Source organism: Lemur catta, chromosome 7, assembly GCF_020740605.2.
Source record: "Lemur catta isolate mLemCat1 chromosome 7, mLemCat1.pri, whole genome shotgun sequence".
NCBI lineage: Eukaryota > Metazoa > Chordata > Mammalia > Primates > Lemuridae > Lemur > Lemur catta.
In genome coordinates this window covers 56,986,453-57,002,802 of record NC_059134.1, presented here as the reverse complement: position 1 = coordinate 57,002,802, position 16,350 = coordinate 56,986,453, and the positions used below count along the sequence as shown (strand labels likewise).

The 16,350-nt window shown below is 54.7% G+C and overlaps 1 protein-coding gene across 1 annotated transcript in view; it reads left to right on the top strand.

Annotated features, from left to right (window-relative positions):
- Positions 1–14,542, top strand: part of DGAT2 (diacylglycerol O-acyltransferase 2) — a 29,470-nt gene extending 14,928 nt beyond the window's left edge. The window contains exons 3-8 of the mRNA XM_045555438.1: positions 2,327–2,434; positions 2,804–2,874; positions 9,192–9,396; positions 10,009–10,183; positions 11,545–11,747; positions 13,364–14,542. Of these exons, the coding sequence (XP_045411394.1) occupies positions 2,327–2,434; positions 2,804–2,874; positions 9,192–9,396; positions 10,009–10,183; positions 11,545–11,747; positions 13,364–13,518 (917 nt within the window). The 3' untranslated portion in view covers positions 13,519–14,542. The remainder of the gene's footprint in view (positions 1–2,326; positions 2,435–2,803; positions 2,875–9,191; positions 9,397–10,008; positions 10,184–11,544; positions 11,748–13,363) is intronic.
- The last annotated feature ends 1,808 nt before the right edge of the window (positions 14,543–16,350 follow it).

The following is a 16,350-nucleotide window of genomic DNA, read 5'->3' as shown; positions in this document are numbered from 1 at the left end:
TCCATGCTGTGGCCTCCCCTGCCACTGAGCGTCTGCAGACTGCCCTGCACCACGGGCCTCAGGCTCCAGGGGTTTGTATCACAAGCTTCTTTGTGGGCCATGATGCTATGTGGGGAGGGGGTGATGTGTGAAGGTGGTCCCCAGCCTTCCACGTATGGAGCAAGCGAGGCTTTTAAGCACATTGCTTATGTCTCACGGACTCAGCGGCGTTGGTTCCTGCTGCAGTCCCATGACCTGAGTGGGTAGAACCGGGAGCCTATGACCTTCTGAGAAAGGAAGGTCATTCGGTGGATTTAGTTCATCATTTTGCTCAATAAACCTTTCCTGTGTTGGTTGCTGGGGCTGGAGCTGAGCTCCCAGGGAGCTCAGGGGCTGAAGGGCTGTCTGCCGGAGGGCGTCCACGCGGAGAGGCAGAGGCTGATGAGAGATAAGATGAATAGTGTCAGAGCGGGCTGTGGTCGCACAGGGCTGGGGGAGTGGGCCCCTAGCTGAGGGAGGCTGGCACTGGAATGCAGCCTCTGGACTCCCAGTCATGTCTCTTCTCCACCCAGGCTGCCTTAGCTGCAGAGTAAGGACAGAGAGACCAGCCTCTAGGCCGTGGGGCCTGGGGCTCAGCCTTGAGAGTTCAGGGCTTCCTGCTAGCTAGGTCTCCAGGCTGCTCAGACCCTCACCTGTTCGAACCTCACAGGCCCTGCCCAGGCCCACCTGGAGCTGCTCAGGAGCTTGGGTACCTGTGAAGTCCAGGGGGATAGAGTGGTCCCTTCTCCATGCCTAAGAAAGAGAACCTGTGGCAAACTGCTACATGGTATAACTTTGTAAGCAGCCTACACTTAGACATAGCTATTCACCGAGCTGCCTTCAACAGTTCACAGCTTGCCTTTAACAGGGTCTTGTAGGCTGCCAACGCTTCCCTGTCTGTGATGTCACACTCCTAAGCTGGTCCTGAAAATCTGGACACTCTGTGTTCACTGCCGCTCCCCAGAGAGTTACCCTGTTTTTAGCCATCCAGGGAGAGACTGGCTCAGGAGTCTAGAATAGGACTGGGTTGGGGGCAACAGGGCACCCCCATTTCCCTGCCCTTAGGCTCGTGGACAGTCTGCATCTGGCCTCATCCTCTCTCACGGGAAAGCAGAGGAGGCTCAGTGTGGTGGAAAGAACGGAGTGTGGCATCCCTGCAGCGCCGTGACCGGCTCCCGCCCTGCAGAGGGTGGGCACACAGCAAGGGTTGGCCTCCCGCCCTGGGCAGGGGAGAGGGTACTGGAAGGAGGCCATGCTGCTTCTACCTGGCATGAGTACCTGCTGCCTGCTGGCCTTGTGCTGAGTGCCAAGGGGCAAAGAAATGGGCCCGCCTAGTGTGGGGAGTTCAGGGGTGAGAGATCCACATGGACAGTATGATATTGGGGAGCGCTTCTTGAAGAGATGAGGTCTGAGCTAGGCCTTGGAGGCTGGGAAAAAATGGGAAAGATGAGGGCACCTAGGGGTGAGCCCTGAGATAAACCGGGTTTGGCACGAGCTTCCCTTCCCTTCTGTGCTAGGTTATTCCATCTATGGCCAGCGGGCCCAGGCGGGGTCGCCCATGGAAGCTGGCCTCCAGTCTTCCAAGTGACACGCTGGGGAGGTTGATAAGCTCTGAGCTTTGGCCTGGGACTCCTGGGCCTCCGTTTACGTTGGAAGGGGACCAGCACTCCTCCTGGGGCAGGAATCCCCTCTCTCAGGTCCCTCTAGTGGCAGTCTGGGACTTCTCGTTTTTGGTGACCTTCTAAAGCCTGGTCAAGAGTATGGACTTTAGAGTCAGGCCTGAGTTTGAATCCTGCCTCTGCCACTGTCCTGCCAGGTGACTTTGGTCAAGTTACCTCCCCCTTGAGCCTCAGTGTTCTCATCTTTCAGATGGCGTAAAAGTCACCCTGCCTCACCCCTGAGATGCAGAGGTGCTTGGTGGCTGTTCCTTCCCCTTACCTACAGCAGTTGTGCTGGGCACTGGGCATAGGTGGAGTGTACAAGGAGGGGACAGTAAGAACAGTTTCACAAGAAGCCAAAGACTACCTCCCCTGGTACTACTGCCCAGACAGTGTGGGACCTGTGTGCCCCTCAGCACCACGACAGCCCATCAGAGTCTAGGAGGTGAGGCTCGTGTACCCTGAGCCTGCTCCTCCCGGGCCGAGTGTCCCCTTAGCTTCTTCTCAGGGGCTGCAGGCCCCCACACCCATGGCTTCAGCTGTGCCTAGCTTAGTGCCACAGTAAGCAGTTACTCCGCCATTGCCCAGAGTGGAGATGGGGCCCTGCCAGGGAGGACAGGGCTAACGTGTGGCCATCTACCTCCCCACAGGAGTGGCCTGCAGTGTCATCCTCATGTACACGTTCTGCACTGATTGCTGGCTTATCGCTGTGCTCTACTTCACCTGGCTGGTGTTTGACTGGAACACGCCCAAGAAAGGTAAGCACGCAGGCCTCCCTTGCCTACTCCCTGGCCGCTCCCTCCTGCACGAGTTAAGTTCATTGTGCATGTTGTTTCTTTTAACTTAACACATACTTTGTGAAAAGCATTGGCTAGTCCAGTGTGTGGTTTTGGGTGTGGGGTTAAAAGCTTGAAGCGCACCATTCTGGTCCTCATAAGAGCTCACAGTCCATCAAAGGTTTGCATAATGCGGGGGAACGATGTGGAAGTGGCCCACTGGGAAGGGGGCAAAGATGCCGGGTGATAGTCACCTGCCTCAGGGTTTCAAACTGGCTCTGTCTTGTCTGCCTTGCCCAAATATCCAATCACCCCCACTTCTTCCCAACACCTTCTTTTCTTCCCTGGAAGGTGGCAGGAGGTCGCAGTGGGTCCGAAACTGGGCTGTGTGGCGCTACTTTCGAGACTACTTTCCCATCCAGGTAAAGTGTGGTGGGTGTTATCTTGGGAGGGTGGGAATGGATGGGAAATATGAACTCAGGACTTAACCCATCCACTCACAGTGACCATGAGTGCTGAGTTGAACCATGTGGGATCTCCCATATGAGCATCTGTTCATACCACACCCTGCTTTATGCAGGATTTGAGGCAACTTAGGACACACATAATGCCATACAAGGTAAAGAGAAAAGTCAAGACTTAGGGGAGGAAATACTAGTATTTCAGCCAGAAGGGTCAATAAAGTTGCTACAGTTGAGCTTCATAGTCAGCTCTGAGCTTCCTGGCAGCCAGGGGAAAAAGGGAAACATAATAGTTGTTAGGTTTTTGTTCTGGGAGAGGAAGAAGCGTATTGGTTCTTTGGGGAAACAAGACTTGTTCTAGGATTTGGATCTAAAAGATGTTACAAACACTGAGCCTGAGTGATGTCAGGAGCAGGTATAATAGTACATGTAATGGCCATTGCATGTCTGCCCTTCAGTGAATATTAAGGGCATAACTTGAAATGGAGATGATTTATCAAGAGTGATACTAAAGTAGTCCACGTTTATCTGCCCTGAACCAGGGATAGAACTTAAAACAGTTAGTGTAAGGGGCTTTCTTTCCTCCCAAAGGTCTTAGGGAAATGTCACTTCTCTTAGCTAGTTGCTGGGGGTCATGGCTGTGTGAGTAAGGGCCCAGGTAATTTGAAATGCAGTGAAAGAAGGGGGAGACCCTGGGAGCTGAAGGGGTTTGGGAACGTTCCTGGAGGAGGTGCTCCTAGAACTGTGCCTTAAAGGATGAGCAGCACTGACGAGGCAGAGACAACAGGGGAGCATAGGCACCCTTGTGTGAGAAGAAGCCTTGGGTAGGGAAGACGGTGAGGAGGCAGAGAGAAGAGGGAGAATATCCATTTATCGGGGGCCTTCCAGGAGCCAGCTCCTTTCCCCAAGGAGTCTCCTTTGACCCTCATAGCACCCTGTAAGGTAGGCATTAACTTTATCCCCTTTTTACAGAAGAGGAAACTGAGGGTCAGAGAGTAGCAAAGCTGAATGAAACTAGGGAGGGGTTGAGCTGAGATTCCAGTTGTCCTGCCTGAAAGCCTGGGCTCTTCTCACCACAGCATGTTGCCTTTCTGTGCAGCAGAGCTGTGGGAATAAATTTGGGCAGATATTCAGGGCTTCACACAGGCTTGGAGGATGCAGACAGGAAAAGCCCAGTATGACCCTGGGTGAGGTGCTGTCCCTTCCAGAGCACAGCCTCCCCACGTGAAGCAAGTTTAGCCCAAGCTGGTCTTTGGGTTTCCCTCCTGCTGCACCATTGGCTACTCTAGGACCCTACACTGCTCTTCTGAGCACCTGCCTTCTCTGGGGCTAACCCTGAGGTCCTGATGGGATAAATGGTGGCTGAGTGTGGCTTTCTGTCCCAGCTCTGTCTGGCCTCTGCCTGGTCTGCAAGCTGGACTGGTAAGGCAGAGCCATCTGGGCCCGGATGCGTGTGCGCGATGCTGGCGGAGTGTGGATAGCTCTGGCAGAATCCTGGAGGTTTTCCCTGAAGGGGAAGGACCTGTCTGTCCAGCTCACTCTGCACTGCAGCCCTGGCACACCCTGGCTGCTGGGGCAACCGAGCAGAAGGCAGCAGGGCTGTGGAGCGGCGTCAGTATGTGTGAAAATGCTCTGTGCGTGATGCAGCGTGGTGTACCTTTGCTGTGGTGAGTCAGAGACTGAGGCATCCTGGCACACTGCCTAGGAGCTGTGCTTGGGTAACCGTGCATTCCTCCGCTGCATCTGGTATTGCAGGGGTGGCCCAGGGCCAGCTCCTCCTCTCCAGCCTGAACCCAGATTTCCCAGGACCTTCCAGCTCCTTGGGGTCAGGGTTTCTTCTCTCTTCCCAATCCCATCTCTCTGGCTGCAAAAAATACGAGGCTATTGTTGCTGGGAGGAAGTTGCATCATAGAGGATCCAACAGTCTCATTTTGGAGGTAAAGAAACTCCATCCAAAAGAGGGTCAAGGGTTTGTCCAGGCTGCACAGTCTAGTGCAGTGGCAGTGGCAGTACTAGATTCCAGGCTTCCTGGATCTGGGACCTAGGCTCTTTTCCCCTGAATTCCTACTGCCTGTTTCTCTGGGAGAGATTCAATCCAGGATTTCCCCATTGGATTGATTCCAACTTCCTGGGTCTCCTTCTCCCCGCTTTGCTGTTGGAGACCTGGGTGTAAGTTCCTGCTCTGTCACTCCGTGAACTGACCTGCCGTCATTGCTCCTTGTCCAGTGCTGGGCAGGAGGAGACAAGAGCCAGCCCTGGTCCCTGCCCTTGGGGTGGGCTCCCTGTCTAGTGAATCCTGCTAGACTTTGTCACTTTCTGCCTATGGGACCATGGCAGACTTTCTCAAACTTGCCGAGCCTCATTTGCCTCATCTGCAAAATGGCGCTGTTGATGTGGTACATTATGGTTGGATGTGAGTGATTATAGACTCTGTTCTCTCTGCCTTTTCTCTCTCACCTCAGGGGCCAGGCCTCAGTGATCTCTCTTGCCACTGTGGCCTGATCTTCAGGCAGCCACCTGGAGGCCAGTAGCCCCTTCACCCAGAACAGAATGACCTGATGACCTTTGGTTACACCTGAGACAGGCAGGCATCCTTCCCCACCTGATCTTCACCTTCCAAAAGAACCAAAAACAGGCCTCCATATCCTTACCACATCTCTGTTCCAAGAGTCAGCTAGGAATTGGAGCCACAGGGCACATGCAGGCTGGCCCTCTGAAGGTTCCTGGCCACCAGGAGCAGAACCAGGCTGGGCCTGAGGCAGGCTGGGGTGTTGAGCCTCAGTTTGAGGCCTAGGCTGGGCTCTGCCCCTGCCCCTCGGAGCCTCAGGCTCCCCTTCTGTGTAGGGTTTTGCCCTCGGTGATCTGATGTCAGATCTGACACTCTATAGGGTTGTGTGTGACACTTCTGCCCCACCCCCTTTTCCTGGCCTCTTGCTGATGATTATGTCATGAGGATCCCAGCTGTAACCCCCAACCGTCCCACTCCCCTCCTCGTGGGGCTCTGCAACCAGAGCAGCTCCGCTGGCCACAGAGCATCCCTTCTCCTGGCAGAGGTGGGGCTCATGTGTTAGCAGCAGCCACCAAGACCACCGGCTGCCTGGAAGAGGAGTGGACAGTGCCCTGGGTCACCTCTCCCTGAGGCACAGGCAGGATCTTTGGAGAGGAGGCTAGAAAAGACCCTCTGAGCTTAGCATCATCTGTCTCTCCACCTGCCTCATTTACAGTGAGCAGACTGAAGCCCAGAGCAGAGGGACTATCCAAGGTCGCAAAGCTTAAGTCAGTAGCAGGACAGGTGTGGGAACCAGGCTGTCTGCTTCAGGCCCATGTTCCTCTGCCCCCGTGCCCTGCTGGGTAAGCCTGGGCGAGTCCCTGCTGTTCTCTGGGCCTGACTTTCTTCCTCTGTGTGGTGCTGGAGTGGGACAAGCCTATTGAGCACCTTTCCTGTCCTAGGAGACGGGGTGAGGAGTGGCTTGTCAGGAATGTGTCCCAGACTCACGTTAGCCAGCAGGCCTGCCCTGGCCTGGCCACCCCATTGGGCTGGGACTTTGCCACAGGAAATAGTCAGAGGACACAAGAACAGGCATGTCAACAGAGCCTTCATCAGCAGTGTCCTTCCCCCTCCCTCCAGAGTGGACATTCTGTCCAGCCCTCGGGGGCGGGGGGTGTGACATGAAAACAGATCAAAGCTGTGTCAGATGCCTACTTTCTTCTGGGTATGGCACCAGGGGACATTAACCTGCACGTGCCCCAGGGCACCTCATTTAACCAAATGTCCCATCAGAGCCTTGAAGAGGTAGGAAATCATTTAGAGAGCCAGCTAGGGCCCTACCAGGTGACACCTCCATCCCAGCAGCCCAGGGAAAAGCACAGCGGGGTGGCCTGGTCCAGATGTGGAGGATGATTCTCTGTGACCTCCTTGGGAAGCAGCAGCTCCTTTCTCTAGGCCGCAGTCTCCATGTCATCCAAGGAGTGGCCTAGACCTTTCAGGGCTCTGCCAGCCCTTTCTGCATGTTGGGCTCCTGGGCATCAGACAGGCCTGGGCCCAGCTGTCAGGAGCAGGTTTCTAGCCTGGTGCTGGCTGCCTTGCCCTTACCCCAATGTCTTCCTTTTTTATGGAAATGAGCACAAGGTGCTTTTAAATTCTAGCTCCACTGAGAGCCAACTTGGTGGGCAGACCTGCTCTTTAGGAGGCAAAACATCATCAGATCAACAATCTTGCAAAGCTCATGTAAAACCCGACTTTTAGATCCCCTCACTGCCCCTGCCCCCACCAGCTGCGGGTGAGGCTGTACTGGTCCCCATTTATGTGGAGGACAGCTGGGTCTTTGAGCTGCTTTAATCTGCTTGCCAAAGGCAGAGTGGGAGAAGGGGTACAAATGTCCCAAGCAGTAGTGGCTGAGACAGAGGGAGCCTTGCTCACATTTACACAGACCGGCAGTCCCAGAGCTGGGAATGGTGTCAGGCACCCTGTTCTGTCTCCCTCAGGCCTCTGTCGTCTGGAGATGTGGATTTCAGTTTTCCAAGGCCAGCCACCAGCACCTTCTCCCCTGAAACTGCACACGAGGTCCTTCACTCAGCCAGGAGGTCCCCAGGCCTAAAGTCACAGAAAACGCAGGCTCTTGACATTCTGCCAGTGGCCAGTGACTCTGCTTCCAGCTGGACAAGTGCAGGAAAGGGGCACTTCCGAGCACTCAGGTGGAAATGTTGCTGATGCCCCCTGTCTTGAGACCAGGCAGCCAAAAAGACCAACATGTTCACACCCTTTCACCCAGGAATTGTATTTCTAGAAGTTTGTCTCATGAAGACAGTCAGATATGTGGACAAAGATAAGGTATTTATTGAAGCATTATTTCTAAGAGGGAAAACGTGGAAGCTTTTAAAACGTCCAGCAATGGGGTTTTGAGTCAGTGCCGTTGCAGGTAGCACAGCTGTGTGATCGAATGCTAATGTCACCGTGAGAAGACATGTAACTGAGGGACTTTGGTGAGGACAAATAGCTCTGATACATTTGGTAGAAAATGATATAAAAATGTTACCAACCATATAACTTCAATTTTGTGGCTTTTGAAAAAGAGCATGTATACATTTGAGTAGAGAAAGGACATAATGTGTCAGAGTATTTTATCTGGATGGAGGCATTACAGGTGTTTTTGATTTTCTTTTTACTTTCCTATGTTTTTAAAATTCTTCATAAGTATTTATTATTTTTCTGATCAGAAAAAAAATGCTGTTTTATGAACAAAATACCCTTCCTCTCCAACCCTCCCAGCACCCTCCACCCTCATCATGTTCCTTGTAATGCCGGGCAGGTGTCCCAGGCTCAGTGCCTCTCATGCTCAGGGTTTAGGAAAACTTTGCACTCCCCACCCCTCCAAGCCACCAGCCGCAGGGCAGGTGGTGGCCCCTGCAGAAGCCAGTCATTGGAGCATCCCAGCACAGCTTTGTTGATAGTACCATAGGTCAGGTCCTCGGCTGCTGCGGCCGTACAGCTGAGCTCCTCCCTCCCTCCCTCCCCAGGCTGGCTGGCACAGGGCTGTCACTTGCCATGTCCTCCTGTCCTTCCTGCCTCAGAACCTGAGTTGAACCCAGCTGGCTGGCAGGAAGTTTCCATTCAGGTCCACTGCACTGTCCCTTCTTTGGGCCAGGGGACTAGATAGGCTGCATGGCTCATTCTGTGAGCTGTTGGTTAGCCCTCAGGCCACAGGGCTGGATAAATCCTACCTCCAAGGAGCTCACAGTGTGGGGAGCCTGACAGTGGCTGCAGAGCTTGCAGCCAGCGCCCCACTTGCCAAACTCAGGAACTTGGACTTGACCCTGATGGAAGCTGGACACCCTCTTCAGTCTGAGAGTGAAGGGGTTGGATGTGGGTTTTAGAAGAGTCAGTCTGGCTGTGGCAAGGAGGATGGGCCCAGAGGGAGGCAAGGCAGGAGGATGGGCCCAGAGGGAGGGAAGGCAGGAGGATGGGCCCAGAGGGAGGGAAGGCAGGAGGCTGGCAGAGTTTGCATAAGACATGGTGTGTGCTTGGCTGGGGAATAAAGGAGTGAGAGAGAAAATTACCCACCCATTCCCAGGGACTCAAAGTCCAAATGATGACTGGCAAGCACAAGCACTCTGGCCCTGTGAGGGGAGTCTGAGGTCACGTGCGGAGAGTCACTGCCATCCTTCAGGCCCACAGAGTCCCAGAGGACCCGGCACGTCCAGTCCCTCCCTTACTTTCTGGGCATGCCCCAGTACCCCTGTCCCAGCCAGTTTCCTTTGACCTGGAGTTTTCCTTGCAGCTGGTGAAGACACACAACCTGCTGACCACCAGGAACTATATCTTCGGATACCACCCCCATGGCATCATGGGCCTGGGTGCCTTCTGCAACTTCAGCACAGAAGCCACAGAAGTGAGCAAGAAGTTCCCTGGCATAAGGCCTTACCTGGCCACACTGGCTGGCAACTTCCGGATGCCAGTGCTGAGGGAGTACCTGATGTCTGGAGGTGAGAATCCACCTCTGCCTCCCCCTGCTGGGTGCCATCGTCAAGATCTGAGCCTCTCCATCCAGCAGGGTGATGCAGGGAGCCAACACGCCATGCCCTGGTGCCGGTCCTGCACTGGGAGTTGCCACCTACTGAGACTCAGTGGGTCAGGAAGGCCATTCCTGCAGTCTTCAGGATTCAACCTGGATAACATCTTGCCAAGGAAGCCTTCTCTGACCCCTTTTCCGGGCACCCCTAGCCCCTGTGTTGCCTTCCACATAACCTGATTGTTGTCCATGGCACTGTCATTGTCCACCTGCCTGTGACCTCCCACCAGCCTGATTCACTGGGATCCCCAGCACCTAGCACCAACCTGGCAGAGTTAGGACCTCAGGAAATGTTTGTCAAATAAATGAGCTCCCAAAGCAACCTGGTGTCAGTATCGCCATCTTAGATAAGTAAGCTGAAGCTCAGAAAAATGAGTAGCTTATGCAGGACCAGACAACTTCGAAGGGGCTGGGTTAGGTCTGGGGCCCAAGTCCAGGGGTCTTTCGTTGTACACTTGACAGTGTGCAGGGGGTGGGGAGTGCCTCCGTGGGCACCCCTGACTGTCTGTCGTTCTCTCCCTGCCAGGCATCTGCCCTGTCAACCGGGACACCATAGACTACTTGCTGTCAAAGAATGGGAGTGGCAATGCCATCATCATCGTGGTGGGGGGTGCAGCTGAGTCCCTGAGCTCCATGCCTGGCAAGAATGCTGTCACCCTGCGGAACCGCAAGGGCTTTGTGAAACTGGCCCTGCGCCACGGGTAAGTGCCTCCCTACACACACCTCTCTAGTGCTTTCCCCAGCCCTGGGCAGCAGGCCCCGTGGCCCCTGAAGGCAGGGCCCAGACCCTGGGAAGGCCTAGAAGGGGTCTGTCATAGTGTCAGGGAGGGGAAGTTGAAGCCCAGACGGCAGTCTGGACCTAGTTTGCCCACATGTAGGCTGGGTGTCTGGGTGGGACAGAGATGCAGCCTGTGGCACCTGCGTCCTTGCAGGTGGGCTGAGAGGCAGGCTCACATGTGGGACTGTGCGAAGAATTGCCACTTGGGGCAAAAATGGATCGTGCTGCTAGGAGAGCAAAAGGACAGTGGGGAGGCTGGCATGGCTGGAAACAGCAGTGAGGGCTTTTGAAGGGGCCACCCTAAGGACAGGAGGAGAGGAGCTGGGTGGCTCGGCTTTCTGTGACCCTTTCCAGAAAACCAGGGACACATTCTATGTAGCCACCTGTTCAGCACGTTCTATTTGACAAAGTGCATCCACTCTACAGTCCCCTTTGGTTCCCTAGCAACCCAGCAGGTGGTGACATCCCCATTTCCCACTGGAGAAAACTGAGTGAGGCTAAGTGACCTGGTCAGGGACACATGGTGAGATGCAGAGCCAAGCTTTTTGGACTTGAGGTCTGCTGCTGTCCTCCCATGTGTGGGCTCTGGGCGACTCCAGAAGAAGCGGGATCCTGGGGTGACGGACCTCCAGCAGTGCCAGGGGTCAGAGTGGGAGAGGTGCGGCGGGCAGTTATAGGAGTTAGGGAGGGCTCTGAGCCGGCCAGGCAGGCCCCACACAGCCTGGACTGTGGCCGCAGGACAGCATCTCCCTTCTCTGTCCCCTCAGGACCTTAGGTCAGGCTTTGGGATTAGAGGCTGCTCTGAGGGTTTGGCTCTGGCCCAGCCCCTGGGGACACAGTCAAATCAGACCCAGTCCCTGCCCTCAGGGAGCACCAAGGGGAGGGGAGGGAGGAGGGACAGATAGTGACGACACAGTTTGCCGAGACTGTGGGGTGAAGTGGGGGGGTGTGAGTCCAGGGCTGAGAGTGGCCTGGGTTGAGGGTAGGACAGGAGAACTTCCCAGTGGAGGCAGGGCCTGAGGGAGGAGGGTAAAGAGCAGGAATTCCAGAGCAGGGCACTCAGCCTTCCCTTTGCCTGGGGTCCCAGAACCCAGATGTGCTCCCCAGTCACTAGCAGGTGGGCAAAACTGGGTAGGGAGGGGACATGTGAGCTTGGCTCCCCTAGGTGATTCTGATGCCCCTGGGGGAGCGGGGAGCTTGTCTGGTGTCCAGGCCCTGTAGGGCCGACTTTAGGAACTGAAACCAGTAATTATGCTGTGACACACCTTGCCTTCTCCCTTCCAGAGCTGACCTGGTTCCCACCTACTCCTTTGGGGAGAATGAGGTGTACAAGCAGGTGATCTTCCAGGAGGGCTCCTGGGGCCGATGGGTCCAGAAGAAGTTCCAGAAGTACATTGGCTTCGCCCCATGCATCTTCCATGGCCGAGGCCTCTTCTCCTCTGACACCTGGGGGCTGGTGCCCTACTCCAAGCCCATCACCACTGTTGGTGAGCCCCCAGCCCAAGGGCTGTCCTGAACGCAGAGTGCCACACAGCTAGTGGGTAGAAGAGACAGGATTCCAGTGTGGGTCTGGCTCTGACAGCCATGCTCTTAGCCATGAGGACTTGGATGTATTGGGTGCTGATGGGAGTGGTCAGTAGGGGTGGGGTGGGGGTGGGGGAATAGGGCCTTTGCTATGAACCAAGCACTGTGACAGCTGAGAAAACAAGACCCTCAGTCTCTGGGTTTGCAGTGCCCATTAGTCTACAGGGAAGACTGCATTGCAGCCAAGACCAAGGGGAGAAATGATGAGGACATATGGGTGCTCTCGGAGGTCATGGTGGACCCCAGGGAGGAAAATGATAGGAATTATCCAGCAAAAGAAAGGAGCAGGAGAGTTTCTATCAGAAACAATAGCCAAGGTAAAGTTCCAGAAACAAGATTGTGTAGATTTTTGAAGAATAGAAATAAAACATCAACATGATTGCAGCGTAAGTATGGACAGAAGTATAGCCAAAAACTGGCTACACTTGGCCCTCTGCTGTGTTGTTTTTGGTATATTTGGGACAGTTCAGAGGATTCCAAAGAATTGCCTGTTGTAGGTGTGTGCGTGCATGTGTGTGTGTGTGCGTGCACGTGTGTGTTAACGAGTCATAAGCTAGAGATTCCGCAGAGCATGTGGGCCCTCAGCAGTGGACTTGAGGGGCCGAAGCTCACACGGATACTTTGTGTTCTCACACCAGGTATCTTTATGCTTTTAGATGGACAACGTAGCAGTAAGGCAGCAGGACCATTTCTGTGGGCAGGTGTGGCTGGGGTGGGGACAGGGTCCTGTGGGCAGTGTGAAGGCGTTTGCTGTTCACCAGGAGAACGGAAAGCTGCTTGAGGGTCTTTGCGAGGGAGGTTCAGTTTTGCTTTTTAAAGTGATCCTTGGGGCTGCTGGGTAGAAAATGGGTTAGGAGGGACAGAAGTGGAAGCTCCAAGACCAGTCCAGAGGCTCTGCGGTAGCCAGTGGCTTGGACCAAGGGAGGAGTAGTGGGAGATGGAAGAGGAGTGCGTGGACTTGGGAGAAGTTTCAGACAGCATTGGCAGGATTAGGGATGGACTGGGTACGGAGATGAAGCAGGCTAAGAAAATAAAGCAGTGCACAGATGTACAAATGTTGGTCTCCTCCTCCCTTTGCCACCCTTACCGCACTGTTTAAAGCGTGTCACATTATTCACAGAATCCTCAGAACAGCCCTCTGAGGAGGATCCCCATGTGACAGATGAGGAAACTGAGGCTCAGAGAGGCAAAATGGCTTGCCCAGAGCAGAGCAAAAGCAAAGCTGTTTATTTGATCCCACAGCTCTCGCAGGAACTCATAGCGGAGTGCAGTAGTTTCCATCAGCCTTGACCCCATCTGCTTAGCGGCTGTGTGGCCCTGGGCGGGGCCCTTCCCATGTCCCTGGGCCTCAGCATTTTCATCTGTGAAAGGGAACAGTCAGAGACGAAGCACATAAAGCACTCAGCACAGTTTGTGACACGTGGTGGGCCAGTAGCACAGGGTCACCACCATCAGCGTCATGGCGGGCGCCCAGGGGAATGGCAGTGACTAACCAGAGGCCTCTGCCCCGTTCCTGCAGTGGGCGAGCCCATCACCATCCCCAAGCTGGAGCACCCGACCCAGCAGGACATTGACCTGTACCACGCCATGTACATGGAGGCCCTGGTGAAGCTCTTCGACAACCACAAGACCAAGTTTGGCCTCCCCGAGACGGAGGTCCTGGAGGTGAACTGAGCCAGCCCTCTGAGGAACCAGCTGCAAATCGTTTTCTACCAAGTTCTCGAGTGCTTTTTGTTCTGTAAATTTGGAAGCGTCATGGGTGTCTGTGGGTTATTTAAAAGAAATTATAATAATTTTGTTAAACCATTACCATGTTAGGTCTTTTTTAAGAAAGAAAAAGTCAATATTTCAAGCTCTTTTCACTTCCAGTTTGTCCTGTTCTAGGTGGTGGCTAAATCTAGGCCTTTATGGTTTCCCCACCAACCTCTCTTGTTCCTCTCCTGAAATGACAGAGAAAAGTCAGTCCTGGCTGATTGGGGAAGAAGGACAGAGCCCTTAGTGACTCAGGACAGTTTGATTATTCACTTTTGGCTCCTAGGGATGGGAGGCAGAAGCTGCTTCTAATGCAAACACCTCTAGTCCCACACCCCATGCTTGACTGCAGGACTAGTCCCTCTTGCCAAGGGGAAGAGTCGGAGGGTACAGTTGCCCCATTTTGTGGGGATAATGGTGAGCAGCTGGAATGTTCCAGCTTGATGCTCCCTTCTGCCACCCTCACCCCACCCCAGTCTCTCAAATCTGAGCCTGGACTGCCTTCAGGATGAGGACGGGGTGGCAGTGATGCTGGGCTGGGCACAGGGCTGCCCTGGGTTTGCCATCTCGGGGATCGTCAGCCACCACATTCTGGTTGGAGTGACTGGTTTTCCTCAAGAGGCTGATGACACGGACAAGACGCAGACTCAGGCTTTGCCTAGATCACATGCCTCCCGGTGGCCTCGGTTTACCTAACCCATACCCCCAAGTCTGGGTGTGAGGAAGGGGTCCCTCTTCTGTGCACAGAGGGGCCTGGCCTTCTGAGTGGTGGTCTGGTTCCGGGACACGCGGCCCCCGCCCCAAGCCTCATATCTGTGCCTTTTTGAGGGGGTGGGGCCAGGCAGGAAACCCAGCGCCGCCTCTGTGTGTCGTTTTCTCTCGATGAGATCACTGTACCATGTCAGACTTTTGTATATGCCTGGACAAATAAATGGAAATGAGAAGACTCTCTGAGTTATTGCTGGAGCTGCATCTGCACCCTGCCACTGCCACTTGGGGAAGACCACCGCCCCACTGGGCTGCCCGCTGAGCCCTCTGCACCTCGTTCCTTTGGCCCACATAGCCCTGCTGTAGTGCGTCCGTTATCTATGGCTGTGTAACAGGTTATGTTGAAACTTAGTGGCTGCCAGCAACACCTATAGTCTCAGAGTTCTCCCAGGCAAGGGTTGAGGCTTAGCCTGGTCCTCTGCTCCGGGTCTCCCAAGGTGGCCATGCGGGCGTTGGCCGGGCTGCAGGCATCTCAAAGTTCAGCCGAGGGAGGATCCACTTCAAGGCCGTTTCAGTGGTAGTTGGCAGGATTTACTTCCTCACTGGCTACTGACCAGAGGCCACTCTCAGTGTCTTGCCACATGGGCCTTTCCCTAGGGTAGCTCATGGCATGGCAGCTGGCTTCAGAGCGTAGGTAAGAAGAGCCAGCGTATGAATAGAAGAGGGAAGTCACAGTCCTTTATAACCTAATCTTGGAAGTGATACCCTATCACTTGTGCCATATTCTGTTCATTACATGCAAGTCATGAGGTCCGGCTCACACTGAAGGGCAGGGATTAAACAGGGGAGTGGGTATGGGGAGGCAAGGGTCGCTGGGAGCCACTTCACAGGCTGCCTGCCACGTGGGGTAAAGGACTGCTGTCCAGCTGCAAGGCCCTGCTGAGCAGGAAGGGTCCTACTGGATCACTCCAACCGTGTTCCCTGCCCCTGGCCTCAGCTACAACAAAAAGGGGGAGGCCTGGCCTGCTGTCACCCTAGTGATTATAAGGTACCTCTCCTCCCTTTTCTAGTTCCCTTCAGTTCGGTGGGTACTGAGCACCGGGGAACCCTTCCCAGTTGAGACCAAAGGCCCCCATTCCAACTTCGTTACTGTGCCAGAAGTTGCGAGGGGGCTGCTTGAGAGCACAGACAAACACTGGAAACAGCTGAGGATACGCAGGTACCTCTAACCCAGCGTGGGGTGCCTCACTGGGGAGATGACGCCTGAGCTGGGCCTGGAAGGGTGGATGAAGTTTGCCAGGAAGGGAAGGAGTGACGGGCAGAGCAGTAGGTGCCCAGATGGGGGAGACCTGACTGAAAGATGTTGCTGATTGGAAAGAGGGAGAGGTGGTGGCAGAGGAGTCACAGTGAGAGGGAGTGCTCTGGAGGGGCTAACGGAGGCTGGATTCTGTAGTGCCAGGCAGGCCTCAGGCCAGAGAGCTCAGCTTAAAGGACAGGCATGTCCTTTAGGATGGAGAAAAGGCCTGTTCGATGAGTCTCAGCCCCAGCCCAGCCCCAGCCTAAGGCTGACCCGATGCTGGGCTGCAGCCTCAGTCTGGCTTCAGGCTTCAGACCAAGCTCTGGCCCTAAGTGAGGCCACCCCATAAAGGCCATTATTCTCAAACATCAGTTTTGTGAATAGTGAACACCTACTGTGCACTATGGAGCTCAGCCATCTCTAAGGAGAACCGCAATAACAACCCAGGACAATGTATGTCTCACAGCAGACCGTCCAGAGCCGTCCCTGTGTGTGGGCGACTCCAGGTAAATGCTGTGAACATTGCCTTGGGTTGGGAGCTGTTACCTCGGGAGAGGGAACTGGAACCTCCTTTACTGGAAGCCCCTCTGCCCTTGGGTGGTGGTGGTGGGGCTGCGGTCTCAGCCTGGACCGCCAATTCCATGATTCTGCTTGTGGTTCCTGGACGTGGCCACAAGGGGGCACTGAGGGTGGTTCTCAGGCAAATGCCACACAGCTTCCTGCGCTTCCTTTTCACACTTCAACCCTTA